The sequence below is a fragment of the Lepisma saccharinum genome, chromosome 5 (assembly GCF_977018435.1).
Source record: "Lepisma saccharinum chromosome 5, izLepSacc3.1, whole genome shotgun sequence".
In the NCBI taxonomy this organism is placed as follows: domain Eukaryota; kingdom Metazoa; phylum Arthropoda; class Insecta; order Zygentoma; family Lepismatidae; genus Lepisma; species Lepisma saccharinum.
Window position 1 is genome coordinate 50,249,827 of NC_139233.1, and position 19,319 is coordinate 50,269,145.

At 36.3% G+C, this 19,319-nt stretch overlaps 1 protein-coding gene across 1 annotated transcript in view; it reads right to left on the reverse strand.

The window, feature by feature from the left end:
* Ino80 (chromatin-remodeling ATPase INO80) overlaps positions 1–19,319 on the reverse strand; it is a 131,020-nt gene that overhangs the window by 101,798 nt on the left and 9,903 nt on the right. The window contains exons 5-10 of the mRNA XM_083122516.1: positions 14,033–14,215; positions 12,162–12,392; positions 8,575–8,673; positions 5,910–6,068; positions 1,657–1,826; positions 401–632 (exon numbers count right to left, since the gene is read on the reverse strand). Of these exons, the coding sequence (XP_082978642.1) occupies positions 401–632; positions 1,657–1,826; positions 5,910–6,068; positions 8,575–8,673; positions 12,162–12,392; positions 14,033–14,215 (1,074 nt within the window). The remainder of the gene's footprint in view (positions 1–400; positions 633–1,656; positions 1,827–5,909; positions 6,069–8,574; positions 8,674–12,161; positions 12,393–14,032; positions 14,216–19,319) is intronic.

Below are 19,319 nucleotides of genomic sequence, written 5' to 3' on the forward strand. Positions count from 1 at the left end.
GAGAAAAAAAAGTTGCCGCTGATGCTTACGAATGGAGAAAATGACGTGCGCCATGATAAAAAAATGCCTACCATCTTCAAATCGGTGATAGTAAAAATAAAATAAGAGTGGTTCTGAACTGTCAATATATGAGGCTCACACCACTCAAAAAAATAAACTTTTTTAAAAATGGTCAAGCAACCAGCTGGTATGATTTCATATGGATTGACCCATAGTATTTAATTTAACAGTTAGGAAAATAAATCGTCAAGTTGAATGTAATCAATAAAGGAAATGGAGGAGCGAAATTCTGAAAAATGAAAAGAATGAAGTGATGCAATTTTCTCTTTACAAAGTGTAATTTCCATGACTTTCCAAGTCTACGAATAGATCATAGACATTTTTAATGTGTTTCTCTTACCTGATCGTAAAGATTTGCTAGCCAATTCATTCCCTTCAACTGATAATGCTTTAGGATGCCATGGAAGATCACTGGTTGCGGATGTTCCTCATTGGCGCTGATGCTGGTCTGGGTTAGCTTGAAGTCTCCGGCTAAGTCGTGGGCCACTTCGTTATCAAACTGCTTCGTCTTTGCCAGGTCCTTCTGGAAGGCATCTCTAACGTTCTTCTTGGCCTTCTGTTTCATGGCTTCGCTAAGGAGAAAGCAAAGGAATGGAGCAATGAAAATCTCGATAGTGAATCAATTAAATTTAGTACAACTTGCTGCTCTTCCTGCACTATTGATGACTCCATAGTTCCATTGTCGATCAGAAATGAGCAAAAAGGTTGTCTGGTTGACAGCAAGGAGGATACGAGATGAGAAAAACTTATGTTCCCTCCCAGGAAGAAATGGTTACGTATATATAAATTTAGAAATGAATCAAAACGATGCAAAGGTTATCGGTATTGGAAAGTATCAGGTGAGATTTAATACCCAACACTAGCTGATACTTTTCTGGAGTTCAGGTACTTTCAAAGTCCTTCAATTTTTGCAGCCACAGACTGCATCTTCAGATATATGTAAATGATCATGGAAACAGAAAGCGCTGGACCTGTAGTCCACCAACATCTCAGAATGAAAACGTTGGGAAAGGGCCTACACGTCAGCCATGAGTGCTACCATACCCTGTAACTTTCCAACTCAATCAACTTCTATCTCTACTACTCCTCATACCCCCCCACCCCCAACATGCTGATACTCATACCTTTCGACAAACCTGGTGAGAGAACCATATGATTTTTGTGAAAACTTTTACTTTGTTCTTGACCTGCAAACCTTGCAGGTCCAACACTTGCCTCCGTTTCCACTTTTACTTACATCTGGTGATGCAGCAAGTACAGCAAAAAAATTAAAAGATTTCGTGTGTTGCTCAGTCTCATTTTTTATATCAGCCCTTCTGGCCTTCCTGCCTCAATTCTGGATATACATGGTGTCATTTTAATGACACCCACGGACCACGGAAATTTACAGAGGAGATCAAAACAAACACCTTAACGAATCATTCATCTTCTTTGCAGTTCTACACTAGATCGGTAAATTTTATATCAGTATTTTATTGGTATTGGGAAAAATTTTCATACTGGTCAATCACTAAAACATTTAGATAAAAGTTTCTAGCAGGTTAAAAATCTACTGTGTGATTTACAACCCAAAACTAAAAGTGATATTTTGCTTACCTATCATAGTCATCAACTGCTGCCAATCGTGGTGACTTTTCTTCTTCTAATTGAGTAAGAATTCGTAGCTGATCTTCATGAGATGCACTGCCAAGTTTTCGGGACATGAAGTGAGCATACAACTCTGTTTGCGTGATAAGAAAATTGAGCTTCCTTTGTTGCCGTTTGGCCTGTAAGTCAAAAGTACAACAAGAATTGCAATACACATTATTATTATTATAAATGATAAATATATGTAATAACAAGGTGGTACAATAATAAGAGTAATATTTTTCACAATTAATTGTGTTAACACAAGCATTCCACATTCATGTTTAAAATATTGCATGGGTATGGGATCATAACTGCTGCTGTTCAAAAAAACAATCATGGTGAAAAGCAATGAGGAATACTTTGACCCAAAACTGATACCACTGGCGATAAAGATTCCCACTAATACCGATGCTGATACTTAGAAACTGAGACAATTGCCCTAATAATGACTGTTCGTTATAGTTGAAATACAGTGAAAAGATAACAAACGTGCCTGAAGTTGTGGTGCTTGTACAAGTATGGAGTGGATTTCTAGGTGCATGCCTATTTTTTTGCTATGTTCTAGACATATGCTATTTAAAGATCTTTGCACCTCCTTTACTGAAATTCTATAGCACCTAAAAATGTCTAAATGAACTATAAATTCCTATTGATGCCTAAATGAACCATACATTTCTACACATGCCTGAAAGCCCTATTTTGACATGAAAAAACGCCGTTTAACCAATACCTTAACTTTAAAAATAACTTTTATTAAGAACAACCCTTAATTTCCACCACAAAAGGCTTGAAACCCTTGAAACAATCCGAGCAGCAAAAGAACAGGGAATTAAAGGGACCGTAGGTGTAGCATACCAAACAAAAATGCAGGCTGTTTAAGGATGGAATCCAGCTGCAAAATCATTCAATTGTTAAAACAGGGCCAGCATTATTCCTGGCCTCCAACAGTGTAAGAGCACACGAAGATTCCAAGAATACCTCTGTCTGATTGGCTGTTTTTAGTGACTGCTGACGAGTAGGAAAGGCAAAGCTGCAAGTGACCAATCACGTCGCCTATTTCTCCATTGACACAACAGTTAGGAGAAAGGGGAGGGTTTGTGCCGGAAACTACAACTGCCCTATTATACAGGCTGTTCATCAAGAAGAGAAGACCACTGCGAATCTGCCTGTGGTTTGAGTTTTGAGGTTGAGTTTTCTTAGAACACTTAATGCACAGATAGACTAATCAGGACTGGACTTAAGGTTCAAAGTTGGATCCAAACCAAAGGAAATCAAAACCTACGACTTCTTCGTTACAAGGCGGCGACGTTACCACTACATCTCGGGAAGTACAAAACCTGCATTGGGAATCAGGAGCAGTTGCATTTATGAGGTTTGCACCAATAGCATCCTGCTGCATAGAGAGAAGGTTCTCCATGGACACTTTAACAATTGCAAGGAGTTAAACCTTCAAGAATTTTAAACAAATTCAAGTCCGGTCTAGAAGAGAAAATCAGAACCATAAAGAACCTCTCTATCTGTAAAGTATTTCAATTCTGTCCAGGAGCCTTTTTTCTGGATCGTTTTAAATATGGTCCAGGAACCTTTTTTCTTTTTTTTCAATTAAACAATATGCAACTTGTACCAATTTTAAAATGTGCGAGGTGAAGGTTCCGGTCCTGCAGCGGAACCCAATAGAATCCATTACAATTTATCGGTTCCTGGACCTCTGCTTCTGGGTTGTACCAATCACATTGAAAGTTAATGGGATTGTTACAATCCAAAAGCATCCATGACTGTACAAATGCCTTCTCAAGGACGACTGGAAGAACTTCACCACGGAGAACATTGAAAAGCATATTGTGGTGCAGTGCTTCAAAATATGATAGTGTTTACATCGGACAAATTGTACATTTTTTTGTAATCAAAGAATAGTATTTATTGCACTCTTGCATACAAATTGCATCTAAAACAAGTTATTTCTTAAAATTATTATTAATTAATAATTATGCCTATTAATTTATTATAAGCACGTAAAAGTCCTATAATGGAGTATATAAAATCATATTTTTTAGCACCTAAAAATACGATCCCTAATAATAAGTGAATAATTTCAGTTGTATAAAAAGTAGTTCATACACACAAGCCTGTGTTAATGAATTCTTGTACTATCACAATTTCATTTGTAAAGTTCAGCAATTTGGCTACTAAATTAAGTGGTCCTCAATGTAGCCTGGCAGACAAAATTTTCCATTCCAGCTTAAATGCAAGTTCTTGCTGATGACTTGACAGTGTTACCATCTACATTATCTGAAGTGAAACAATATGATGCTATCTTACTTAGTTCTTAGAACACAACGAAAATCTCACAAAAACGAGGGATATTTTTTTCCTCTAACCTAATACTTATTTTGATAAGATTGGTGCAGGAGGACTATTATCGAAACTAGGGACTACCCTCAGGGGGCAACAATAGTACTGTATTTACACGAATACCACGAGCACTTTTTTTCTTCTTACAAACGTGGCAGAAAATGGTTGTGCGCGGATTACTCGAGAGAATGAGTGGAGGTCAAGATGTTATCTCACAGCCGGTGTTCTTGGAATTAAAACAAAACATGTTCGTTATAATTCGTGTATCAAGTGGAAAAATCATTCTAAATATGTCCCGGTTTAATTAAAAAACAGTTCTCTCTCTCCCTGCACTGCATTATGTGCCTTGTTTCTTTCCTCCTCCCCCTTCTCCTTTAAAAAATTGGGTCAACTTAATTCATGAAAAGCTTGCAGACAGAAGGGAAAAGAATATTCTTCTTCGCCTTTTGCCAAGGGAATCATTCTGCAGTCACACTGGCCCCAAGAAAGAGATAAAGACAGCAACCAGCTGGATGTTTACCTCTGGCCAGTCCAGCTCCGTGGGTGTGGGTGGGGGAAGTTGTAAGGCTTGTTTTGTGTTGCAGTGACTCATTTGCGTAGCCTCCTTCTTATCTTGCTTCACAGATGGATGCTACAAGCAAGATGACCACTAAAGGAAGAAGATTGCGATATTTTACAGTACATGAAAAGTTAGGCGTGATTCAAGAAGTTCAGGAAGCGAAGGAAATTGGAAATCGTGCTGCTGCTCGTAAATATGATATAAGTGAGAGTTGTGCGAGAGATTGGAGAAAAAAAAAAGGAAATACTGCTAAACATGTGTGGCATTGGAGAGCTTTTCGAGGACAAAAGGCTAAATTTCCGGAAATAGAAGGGAAGCTGCATGACTATGTTTGTGAAAAACGACAATTTGGATTTGCAGTTTCTGCAGAAATGTGCCAATTGAAGGCTCTTTCACTGGCAAAAGAACTTGCAGTTCATGGTTTTAGAGTAAATCGGGGTTGGATTATCCGTTTCTTTAGATGATACAATCTGAGTTTACGAAGAACAACTACTTTAGCCCAGCAACTTCCTGATGCATTTGAAGATAAAATCCTACATTTCCAACATTATGTGATAAATTTGAGGAAAAAACATTCATATCTTCTGTCACAAATCGGTAATGCGGATCAAACTCCAGTTTATTTTGAAATGCCATCTGACTCTACTGTTAATAAAAAGGGTGAAAAAAGTGTACTTGTGCGATCTGGTGTATATGAAAAACAACGATGCACAGTGATGTTGTGTGTTACAGCAGATGGAAGAAAACTTCCGCCATATATTGTGCTAAAGAGCAAAACGGTTCCTAAAATTAGTGTCCAAGGAGTTTTTGTGCAAGCACAAGAAAATGGTTGGATGGATGAATGTCATGAATTTTTCTTTTTTATTTCCCTTCTCTGAAATCCAAGTGCGTGGCTTATTCGAGGGCGAGGGGTACTCTAGTAAATACGGTACTATTCACAGACCTGGTTTCTCTTCAATCTTTAAAAATTAAAGTGTGGAATAGTGTTGGGGTTATAGTTAGATAAAAAGGGTGGCTTAATGATAGTAGTGCAATTAACTTTACAAAAATTCCAGAATGAGCAGCTAAAGATGGACACCCTTCTGAAATTCTAGACTTAGTCACTCTTTATAACATTACATACACCAGCTGGTCAGAAGCTGCTTGCCTTCTTACAGTACTTTTACTATATATGTGTTCAGGAAATAAGATTCATAAAACCTATTTTGAAACTATAAAATACACAAAACCATATATTCAGATTAACATATTTCTTTTATGTAAATATTTGGATACTCTACATTTTTCTAACCTAAAATAGAAACCTCACCTCCATAAGTTCGACATCTAGTTTTCTCTGTTCTTCGGCTTCCTTCTCCAATCTTCGTCTTGTTTCTCTCTCTACGCGATCATATCTCTTCCAATATGCTTGCATTTCTCTCGTCAATCGCTTTGCTCTCCATATTGTTTCTTTCATGTTCTTCTGAGACTGCAGAAAAAAGAAAAATGTTACAAATTATTAGCAGATTTGATCAGAGTTGTTACACAACATTTGTTTTGCTAAAATATTTTCTTATGCATAGTGCTGGATATAGAATTTCAATAAAAGTTAATCTAACATTTAATCACTCATTCAAGAATAAATAAAGAAAGATTAAAATAGATAGGTCAGTAGATTTCTTCCTAATAAATAACAAACTGGTTCTGTCTTCAGCGTAAGAACATTTCTGAAGATGAGACAGACACACATCAATTACCACCCCAGTTTGCCCCCTACTTAGCACGTGGCAAAGGAAATGGTTTGCATCTGTAGTATACACGCATACGCAAAATTGAACGATATTTACCTTAGGAATGCAAGTACCGAACCTGCCTTTATTATTATTATTCTGTAACATAATTAAATTATTTTTACAATGAACTATCAATGTTATTGCAACTAGACTTTGCACAATTGTAGGTACATATCAGTACTAAATCCTAATTTTTTCTCATTACTTTGGTTTATTGTGGGGATCACAGGACAACATTAAAGTGGACCTTTGTGCAAAATTTATATTTTCTTATTATCACATTTTAATCATGTATGACAGATCATAAGTTCTCAAGTTGAAAATGTTGTATATAAAAAAATAATCACGCTGTACGAATTATAACTTTGACAGCAATGTAAAGAAAAGTCATATTGGCAATCGCATTGTATGAAACTGAGTAATAGCAGTGTGGAGATATTCTGTGGTTTAGCTAATGGAAGCCGTGGCTTGTAAGTAGTTCGTTGCATGTAAAACCTAACAGTTGGGCTGAAAAGTTCGTAGGCTAACATAGTAAAAAATATCTTTTTTTGACAAAATTCGATTTTATTATTCAATATAGTTGCCTTTGAGGGCGATACAACGATTATAGCGGTCATACAATTTTTCGATGCCATTTTTATAGTACGATTTCTCTTTAGCCTCAAAATAGGCCTCAGTTTCGGCGATTACCTCTTCATCAGTGCTAAATTTCTTTCCAGCGAGCATTCTTTTAAGGTCTGCAAACAGGAAAAAGTCACTGGGGGAGAGATCTGGAGAATATGGTGGATGGGGAAGCAATTCGTAGTCTAATTCATATAATTTTGCCATCGTTTTCATTGATTTGTGACACGGTGCATTGTCTTGATGAAACAGCACTTTTTTCTTCTTCAAATGGGGCCGTTTTTTCGTGATTTCATCCTTTAAACGCTCCAACAACGCTATGTAATAATCGCTGTTGATGGTCTGGCCCTTTTTGAGGTAATCGATGAATATAATACCATGCGCATCCCAGAATACTGATGCCATAACTTTGCCAGCCGACTGTTGCGTCTTTCCACGCTTTGGATTCGGTTCATCACGTGCAGTCCACTCGGCTGACTGTCGATTGGACTCTGGAGTGTAGTTATGGAGCCATGTTTCATCCATTGTAATATATCAACGGAAAAATTCGTGTTTATTACGGTTGAATATCGCTAAACATTGCTCCGAATCATCAAAACGTTGTTGCTTTTGATCGATTGTGAGCACGCGCGGCACCCATTTTGCACACAGCTTTCGCATGTTCAAATATTCATGCACAATATGTCCAACACGTTCCTTTGATATTTTTAAATTCTCAGCTATGTCGATCAACTTCACTTTACGATCATTTAAAATTATTTTGTGGACTTTTTTGATGTTTTCGTCGGTAACAGCCTCTTTGGGGCGTCCACTGCGTGCATCATCTTCGATGCTCATTTCGCCTCGTTTAAATTTAGCAAACCACTTCTCAACGGTTGATTTTCCTGGTGCAGAGTCCGAATAATGTTTATCAAGCAAAGCCTTGGCTTCAACAGTATTTTTTTTCGCCAAAAAGCAATGCTTTATTAACACACGAAATTCTTTTTTATCCATTTTTTCACAATAACAAAAGCTGCTTCACTCACAATGCTATATCTCACGAACTAATTATCCGGCAGCTGTGAAATTTATACACGTATCTTTTGAAGGTTAGTACTAAGTAAAAATCACATGGATTTAATTCTAGTAACGCCATCTATGAGTCAGCCTATGAACTTTTCAGCCCAACTGTTAATTGTTTTCCGACGAATTTCATGCATGTTTGCATGTGAAACATAATAAAAACTTGAAATCACTAACAACAGACTTGTTTTTGGAAATTTGCATGAGATAGCGTAAGTTATTTTAAAACTGAAAGGTAAAAACCCAAGTAAGGAAGTTGGTTGCCTGCTATTCTCCAGCTGCAAGTAGTGCTACGAGGATGGATAGGCGGTCACACAAGCATGATGAGAAGGTGATTCCATTATTTTTAAATCATCGCAAATTTGAAAAGCACACTCCTGAGAAAAGTGATCCTGCAGTTAAGGTGAAAAAAACCACATGCTTTGTGTTTCAACATGGACAATTACTGAGAATATGATGTATACATTCTGATAACAATATTTTAAAAACTCACTTTCTAAACAAAAATAAAAAGGTTACCTGCATTGCCCTTTGACGCCAATACTTCATACAATACTGAGCCACTCTTTTGCAACTGGTTAACATTTCCTTGTGATTGTTAAGTTTTGATCTTTGTACCTGTAATTATAAGAGAATAAGTATTCACATGAAAACATACAAATGGCATTTTACCAACATATAAGGAGAATGCTACACAGATACACTGAATTTTTGTGAATCCAATTTATGCTGAGATAGGCTAATTGGGACTGGACCTACAGTTTAAGATGTGATCTGAATAACTTATAATTTAAAATTACAAGAAACAAAGAACATTATAACAAGTCCAAAACTGTTATCTGTAATAATTCTTGAAGCTTTCCTGGCGACGAATATTGAAGAGGTTTTCTCGGGCAATCAGCCAGGTGATTTTCAGAAAGGCTTCCAAGCTTTCGAGAGCTAACGTCACTCGCATCTTCAGGGAATGTCGACTATCGCTAACCAAGCTGGGTCCAGTTCGAGTCCCGTGTCCCTGTTGAGGTTGTCCTTTTCCCCGTGTATGGCTATTGCTTCTTTGATGAGAGCGTCCCAGTAATGTGATGATTTATTGATGATCTCTGTGGTTCTGAAGTCAATTCTATGGCCCTCCTGGATGTTCTGATAACCCTGATTTTTCAGGATGAAAATTCTTTATGTAGCTGGCATGTTCTTCGCAGTGCTGTTCGATTGTCCTCCCCGTTTGTCAAATGTAGGCTTTACCACAGGCACAGGCAATATGTTAAACCCAGGGTGTCTTCTGTCCTAGGTCGTCTTTGGGGTTTCGAAGTCAGTTTCTGACTTTCGATGGCAGTTTGTGGATCGTCTTGATGATGTGTTTTGAAAAAATGCGGCTGATGACTGCAGAGAGGTTACTGGTGTATGGGACGATGGCTATCTTTTTGGTCATCAGGTGGATCCGGGTTTGTTCATTGGTTGTTCTTGTGTGTTACTTTCTTTAGAGTCTTGTTGATAATGCCTCCACTGTATCCATTCTGTCTGAAGGCTGTGCGCAGGTGTCTTATTTCCTCTTGAAGGTGCTCTGTGTCACTGATGGTGATGGCTCAGTGAAACAATGTCGAGAGTACTGTTGATCGCTGTGCTGGATGGTGAAAACTCTTGGTGTTAAGGTATAGGTCGGTGTGAGTAGGTTTCCTGTATATGCTGTGTCCTAAGGTCCCGTCCGGTTTGCGTGTGATGAGGATGTCCAGGAATGGAAAGCTGCCATTGATCTCTTTCTCCATGGTGAATTTGATGTTCTGGTGCTGGTTGTTGAGGGGATCCAGGAATGTCTGTAGTGCTGCTTCACTGTACGGCCAGATGAGAAAGGTGTCGTCTACATATCTGTGAAATGCAGAAGGTTTCTGTGGAGCTGAACGGAGTGCCTCGTGATCGAAGTTCTCCATGAAGAAATTGGCTATTGCTGGTGAAAGCAGGGATCCCATTGCCACTCCGTCGGTCTGTTCATAGTACTTGTCCTTGTAGCTGAAGTATGTTCAAGTCAGGGTATGTTTGAAGAGACTAATGATATCTGGTGTGAAATGTTGCTCCAACAGTGTTAAAGAATCTTGAAGAGGCACTTTGGTGAAGAGCGATACTTTGTCGAAGCTGACTAGAAGGTCTCCGGGAGAAGTTCCGATGTTCTGAAGGGTCTTCACGAAGTCCGATGAGTTTTTAACATGTTGTTGGCACTTTCCGGTCAGAAGTTGGAGTTGTGCCGTTAAGAATTTTGTGAGTCTGTAGATAGGGCATCCAATTGCGCAGACGATGGGTCTTAATGGAACATCAGTTTCGTGTATTTTCGGAAGACCGTAAAGTTGTGGAGGTACTGTTCCATTGGGTGTTATCCGGTCCCCAGATTCTTTCGGTAGTGTGGATTTCTTCAGTAGAGCTCTGGTTTTCCTCTCTATTGCAGCTGTGGGGTCTTGGAGTAGAGGTCGGTATCTGCTGTCGGTGATTTTGATGTCATACTCTGTGGATTCAAGTATAACAGTTGTGTTTCCTTTGTCTGCTGGTAGAATTATGATGTCCTGGTCTTCTCTCAGTTGCTTGAGCGTGGCTTTCTCTGCTGTTGTGATGTTCGGTTTTGGTGGAGCGGCCCTTTTAAGAGCTACATATACTTCTCGACGAATGTTGTGGGCGGCTGTCACTGGAAGGTATTTTACAGCTTACTTGTAGGAATGGTTTTAGGAGCGGGAGCGAAGTTTTTTTTATATTTGTATCGGCAAAAATCTTCTATCGGTCCATTCCTAATTCTTAAGGATCAGAAACATTATCAGTAAATTTACCCATAAACTGTTATATCAAAATGTTTATGACTCAGTAGAGAGAGACAGGACCGTTGCAATGGTGTTAAAAGTGTAAAAGGCTTGTCAAACTTTAAGTTCACTTTATATTCAGATAGATTAATCATGACCGGAACTCCAGTGAACTGTGAAATAGACTCTATCGCATATTGAACCAGAGACTCACCGATTGCAAGGCAACAGCATTAGCATTGCAATCCTTATAAAAAGGTGCAGTGGGGCATAAGTTTCACTCTTGACAAATAGTGTGTTTCTCAAAAACCCATAGTGGTGGGTGTATGAAATCTTACATACTTGAGTCAAAGCATGCTCAGCGTGGCTACTCTAAGACCTTGATAAAATTCAAGTATAATTCCCGGTCTTCAAGGAGAACTTTCCAAAAATTCAAGTGTACAAGCAGATGTTTTCTCTATTTCAGCCTTACGTATTGCCTCCTCTCACCACACACACATACCTCCCCCCCACCAACACACAAATATATTATCAATATAAAGGGTTTGTACGATTCCAATTTATCCAAGAATTCTAATTAAATTACACGGTGTATATATATATTTAAATATTTAATTTAAGGTGCGGCGTTTACGATGGCCATTTCACGTACTCAGGATCAAAATACATTTACAAACACAAGTCACAAATGTTACGGTACATATTATTCTACGACAAATTGTTAATTGTATAAGAATTCCAAACTCAAATTTACCTATCAACTTCAAGATATCTTGCAATAATCTTCCATCTGTCAGATATATTGTGCTGCAACTAACTGACACAAACAAAGTAAGCGGATTGAGATAATTCTGTTTTATTTTCGACACAGCTTTCTTTTCTTTTCCTTCCCCGATAAAAAAGTTAAACTGAGAAAAACTTACCTCAGAGCATTTATAAATATGTACAAATTCAATGGGATTTGGATTAATAAAAGTTGCAATTTTTCACGTCTATTGAGAAAAATTCACGTAGAATTCACGCATAATTCCCGGAGCCAAAAATGCTTGCATAATTCCCGGAATTCAAGGAATTCCCGATGAGTAGCCACCCTGATGCTTTTGAAACTGGTTAGTTCTCTTCAAAATAATGCACAATACAGTGGAAGCCTGATTCCATGTTCCCTGATTTTACATTTCCCCCCCATTATATATCCAATCTTCATGGTCCCAATAGAGTAACCTTTAATTTTTTTTCCCCCAATCATCTCGGTCCCTGAAAAATGAAAAATCAAGGTTCGACTCTATATAGTTACTATGTTACAAAAAAAATGACAATGAAAATAGTGTTTACCTTTCCTAATTCTTTCTTTGACATCATGATCCATATTTTCTTTCTTCTGAGCATCATAATTTCAGGGTTTTTAAATTGCTGTGATTTCTTCTTCATTTTTGTTCCTTTCCCTGTGTATGCAGGCATTTCTCTGTAACTGTGCCCGTAACCATCAGAATCATCTTCCTCCTTCACATGGAAGTTCATTGGTATCCTTTCTTCATCTTCAAAGCCATCAAACATATCTCGGTCCTAAGTGAAGAAAGAGAGAAATTGACAACTAGTGACAGAAATATTACAATTTGCAAACATGCAACAAGAAAGAACATTAAAGAAAAATTGCTGGAACTAGATAATATTAGAGGTGTCGTAGTCACATATATGTGTAATTTAAAACAAATTAAAATTTTAGGCTTATTCATTCCACATTTGGCCATAGAACGAGTGAAAGTTCTGGAATTTTGCGCAATTTACAGAAAGTGTTGTGTTAGCAAACCAATTAAAAATATTCTTCGCGAGTGTTTATTTCTCATTTTGCTTGAGTTGAAATTTTGCTAATCAACAACTAGAAGAAAATATGTGCAGGTAGACACCAGTCAACAAAAAACCCATGTAGGAAGATACAAACGTGTAGCTTCACTGTTATAAAATCATGTATCTTCTATATATATAAAACTGGATGTACGTGTGTGTGTTTGTTCCGGCATAACTCTCGAACGCCTGGAGTGATTTCAACCAAACTTGGTACACGTATCACTTGCACTCTCGAAAGAAATACTGTGGGGGTAAGAAACCCCTGGCACCCCTAGGGGTGGGGGTAGGAAGAGGGTGACATTTAAAAAAATCGAAAACAATCGACATTAGTGTGAAATCCATAGTTTTCGGGGTCGCTAAGATAAATAGTGACACTCCCAATGCCGTTCAACTCAAGTTCATCACCTATCGGGATGGAGGGTGAGAGGGGGTGAAAAATAAAATGTCAAAAATGACCTAGATTAGTGTCGAATCCATAGTTTTCGGAGTCTCTAAGCCAATTGGTGACATTCACGATGACCAAACTTGGTACACATATGACTTACAATCTGGAAAGAAATAATGTGGGGGTAAGACACCCCTGGCACCCCTAGATGTGGGGGTGGGAAGGGGGTGACATGTAAAACGACCGATATTAGTGTGGAATCCATAGTTTTTGGGGCAGCTGAGATGAATAGTGACACTCCCAATGCCATTCAACTCCAAGTTCATTTTACACTATAGTTAGAATTCATTATATTCCTGTCTAACAGAAGATTGGGATAAATAAATACCCGGGCAATGAGCTAGTGTTATATAAACAAGCATTTCTTGAATTGGTGATGTTTCCACACACACACACACACAGTATTTTCATCATACCATGTATATCTCATATTTGATACATGTAAAAATGTTCTTCTTTTACATTTAGATTACATTACATTTAAATTTACATGAAGATGAGAAACGTTAGCTCTCGAAAGCTCAAAAGCCTATTTCGAAATCACCTAGCTGATATCCCGTGAAAACCTCATCATTGTTACATGTCGCAAATATGAGATACCTTTATTAAAAATACCACAAGTGTGTATTAAAATATCAATTCAAGAAATGTATGCTTGTTCATGTAACAAATATAATTTTATTACATTAAAGTGTTACACAAAAAGCACACCATTATAAAGAAGAAGAAATTTGTAACTTCAAAAACAATGATTCAGACAGATTGTCCCTTACACATGCACACACATTACAAAATATGGAAATACTCAAACCATTATTATTAAACTACATTTTCTATATTGAGTATGTGATTCTGTGCATACACAACATTTACACATAAAATGGGAAATAGATACCACAAAACTGATACATACTTGCATTTGATTATCGTCATGATGACGTTTCTCTTTCATAGAAATTTTCTTCAATTTCTTCATCTTCTTTTCCAATTTCTTGTCTTTTTTCTTCTTCTTGTTCCCCACAACAAGCTTTTGATGTTCTGGAAACTTGTCATAATTTGAAAGAAGGCCTGCACTGTAATATTGATACTGGCGATTCTAAAAATAAATTAAAATAACATATTAATTCAACATCTTCATTTTTACAACACTCTTGCTGCACAATATGAGTGGCATTACAGACTGAGACTCATACCAGTGATGTTACTCTTACAGATTCTTACCAATCCTGGTGCTTGAAAATTGTCACAATTAAAAATTGTTAAAAATATTGATTAATATTAGCGTGTAAGAATTCATTCAAATTATGTGCATAAATTTACCAAGAGTTTTGATTAAAATATTTAATAAATTCATCAGAATATTAAAATACACGTGTGATCACAAAATACAGTTTTTCACAAACAAATGAATCATGTATAATTGACAAACTACTTTAGTTATATCAGTTAATACATTGGAACTAATATATCACAATGAGACAATAAGACAAAAGAAAGATGCAGGCAGTGGTAATGAAATTATTAAGGAGTATATTGGGGAAGACTAGAAGGGATAGAATAAGGAATGAGGAGATCCGACAGACAGTGGGGGTGATGAAGCTTCAGGACAGGATAGATCAGGTAGAGATGAGATGGTTCGGACATTTGAAGAGGATGGATGCAGAAAGACTACCAGTAAGAGCTTACAATGTTCAAGGAGTGGGAATAAGGCCAAGGGGGAGACCAGGATGTCAGTGGAAAGAGCAGAGAGTGTTAGGAGGAGAGGACTAGAAAGAGAGGAGTGGTGGAAGACCAGGAAAAATGGAGAGGCTTGACTTCTATGCCAACTCAGTCAGAGGCAGGATACGGCGAAAGATGATGATGATATCACAAAGTCACTGGTATCAGCTGATACCGATATATTGGCATCAGGCTTAACTTGGCAGCCCTACTCAATATACATACATCCTTTTCAAGGGCTAAGAATGCAATGATATACGAGATAGATGACTGTGGCTACAGGGACAATTTGTGAAGATTTAAGCATAGAATTAATATAATTAGACACAAAACATACTAATTCAATTAATAACATACAGGATATACACATTATTGATATAGAAAAATGAAATTTGTATGTGGAAAGTTGCATTTATATTTTTTTTTAAAAAAAGCCTTTCCAAACATCACAACAAAGAATAAAACCATGTCTGGAATTTTGATACACTGGTAGACTGTAGTACACAAATTGAATATTAAATAAAAAATATTAATAGTTCTCTTGTGCTGTTATTTTTTCCAACAGTGCAAATGTCACAATATATAAATGGGATAAAATCTATTAATGGTTGTGAATTATGTTGTGGTAATGAAATTCTTTGAAAATTTTAATAAATTCTAAAAATATCTGATTTAATATTATTTATTATTTATTTATTATTATAGTCTGTGGCGATGGATGAGTGAAGTGAAGTGGCTTTGGTGCTCCGACATTTTGTGTGAATTTATCTAGTTTGAAGTGAGTGATGGCAACAAAAGTAAGACACGGAGAACAGTAAGTATTACTAATGACAACTGAATATAAATTATTCATTATAATGATGAGTTAAGCCAGCAATTCAGTTAATATTTGCCTTGCGGTAAGATACGCAGAATGTAAACAAACAGTATTGCCAGTCACAAAAAAAAAAAATTGTGTGGAGCGAAGTCACTAGTCGTTCGAGATATAAATATATATATATAAGTATCGACATGAGTATGAGTGTGTGCGTGGAATGTTCTAAAGCCGTACCAAGACAAGACATTACATCAAAAATACAGTGTTGTGACTGTTACAATTGGTTTCACATAAAATGTGTTGGTCTAAAGGAAACTGATGTAGAATATATGAAGTCCGTAAATCAAACATGGCGGTGCAAAAAATGCTCAAATACGAGGAGGAGTAGCTTGCAAGATAATAACATGCCACTACCTTCGCATTCATCAACTCCATCAATATCAGATGTTTACAACATGTTACGGGATTTAAAGACAGAGAATTTGAGGAAGGGTAATGAGGAGACTGAGCGTGAGCTGGGAAAATCCCTAAACCTGGCACATGAGAAACTGGACGAGAATGCGAACTTTATGAAGAAACAATCTGAGAGTATCAGTGCTTGTCTAGCACAAATTCAGGAACTAAAGGAGGAGAATCTTCTCTTGAAAAAACAACTGAAGGAAACTCAGCAACAACTCGATGATCTCGATCAATATGGAAGAAGAAACACGCTTGAAATCTATGGTATTCCAGAGAAGAAAATTGAAGACTCGTATGAAATTGTAAAATGTGTGGGAAGGGCATTGGATATTGAGATGACAAATGAAATGATAGATGTGTGTCATAGGTTAAGAAAACTACCGAATCAAAAAGCAAGAGGTATAATTGTTAAATTTGTAAGGCGTGCAGACAGGGATAGGTTTCTGGAAAGGCGAAAGGTGAAGAGAAATTTAAATTGTATTCATTTAGGTTATGAAAGCAATGAGATGGTATATGTTAATCAGAATCTTACCCCATATAGAAGGAATATTTATAGTGAAGCTAGGAAACTTAAACGCGAAAGAAATTACGCCTACCTATGGGTGGATAATTCAGGCACTATTAAACTGCGAAAGAATGAGGGAGAGAGAAAAATGTATATATATTGAGAACACTTGAAGATGTATCTAACTTAAATTGATGTCATTACCACTAATTACTTCTAGATGACGACTATTGATAACATAACTGTTTATTATCAAAATGTAAGGGGGCTTAATACAAAGACTCAAGAATTCTATGTAAACAATATTGAAAATGGCTATGACATAGTTATTATTACAGAAACCTGGTTACATGAAGGTGTCTTTAGTAGTGAGTTGTTTAGTGATAATTATAAAATATATCGTCACGATAAGAAAAACCGAAATACAGGAGGTGGAGTAATAATAGCAGTGAGGCAAAACATAACATCTAGGAATGTTATTTTAGATGATAATTTCGATGTCTTATGTGTGAGAATGAATTTAAGAAATAAGGTATACTACATAGTAGCTGTGTATTTTACTCCTTCCTCAACGATAGATAATTATATGCATTTTTATAATTTGTTTGAGAATTATAATGAATTTCATAATACCAACATTATTATTGTTGGTGATTTTAATCTGCCAAAAATCTCTGATACGAGTTACAATCTGCAACTAGGTGGACCGTGTTACAGAGCACTAGATGAGTCTATATGGCTTACGCTCATTAAACAACATACAAAATCATAATGATAGAACACTGGATTTAATCTTAGCTAACGTGTATGATGATGTTACTATTAACAGAGAAGAACTCCCTCTTGTTAAGGAGGATGCACACCACCCAGCATTAGTAATAATTCTACATTTCGCAAAATCAACAAATATTATAGAAAATAACCCAGTCAGACTGTTGAATTTTAGAAAGGCAAACTTTCTTGGAATTTACGAAATGTTACGTGATGTAAACTGGGCACCTATTAGTAGCATGGATAATGTAGATGATGCTGTAAAGTTCTTTAATGACAATATCAACTCAATATTTAATCTTAAAGTACGAACAAAGAAAAACTATGCAAATAATAAATATCCTTGTTGGTTTACGCGAGAGATCATTGAAACACTTAAACTTAAAGAACGACATAGAAGGCGCATGAAATACGATAGCGACAGTAGAATTAAGTATAAAGATACTCGTAAAAAAGTAAAAACACTCATAGATAAGGCATATAATATGTACCTAAGAGAAACAGAAGAAAGTATTGAGAATAATAGTAAATTATTCTGAAGTTACGTAAAAACCAGAAAAGGTAGAAATACTTATTCAAACCAAAGTATGACATATATGGATAATGTAATAGAAACAGATCAAGGTATAGTCGATAACTTTGCTTGTTACTTTAAATCTGTCTATTCTGAGTTTCCAAGCACGTATGATGTAACAGAGCAAACGGAATTATGCGTATCTAATTCACTCTCAAGTAACAAAATTACTGAACCGGAATACTGGGAGGCAATAAAAAAATTAAAACCCAAAAAATCTAGTGGGCCTGATGGAATCCCTCCATATTTACTTAAACGGTGCGCTGAAGTGCTTAAAACGCCTCTATGTTTAATATTTAATCTAATTATGAGGACACAAACTCTTCCTACAATCTGGAAGTTAACAAGAATATGTCCTATCTTTAAATCAGGTGAAAATGCAAAAATTGAAAACTACAGACCGATTGCCATTCTGTGTGCTCCAGCAAAAGTGTGGGAACAAATTTTGTATTCAAGGATTTTTAAACATGTTAGAAGCTACATAAGTAGCAATCAACATGGCTTTTATCCATGCCGATCCACTACAACTAACCTAGTAAATTTTGTCCAAGATGTCCACAATGCCTTTTATAATAGATCAAGTGTGCATTCAATTTATATTGATTTTGCTAAAGCATTTGATAGAATTAAACATAATCTTCTTTTACGTAAGTTATCAACTTTTGGGTTCACAATCAATTTAATAAACTTATTCAAATCATATCTTCAGGGAAGAAAGCAATATGTAACATATAAACAATCAATATCTCGTGAGTATTATGTAAACTCTGGTGTGCCCCAAGGATCAAATCTCGGGCCTCTATTATTTATGTTGTTTATAAATGATTTGCCAACTTATGTTAAGTATTCAAAATGCCTTATTTACGCTGATGATGTAAAATTATATAAAGAGATTACTAGTGTAGAAGATACATTAAAACTTCAAGAAGATCTAAATGCATTATATGAGTGGAGTTGTATAAATGATCTTAGTTTTAACATAAAGAAGTGTTGCTTTATGCAGTTAACAAATAAGAGAAATACTATTCATTATACATACTCTGTAAATAGTCAATTGCTTCCTCAGGTGTTCGTAGTAAAAGACCTTGGTGTTCTTATTGATTCTTCCTTGACGTTCAAACAGCATATCTCACATGTTAATAACGCATACAAAACACTAGGCTTTGTTATTAGAAATACTAAGAATTTCAGAAGTATAAACTGTATAACAACCATATACAACAGTATTGTAAGAAGTAGACTGGAATATGCTTCTATTACCTGGTCACCAATCTACAAATCACATGAAAATACCATGGAGAGAACACAGAAGAAATTTTTGAGGTACATATTATATAAAATATAAAAAGCCAGTA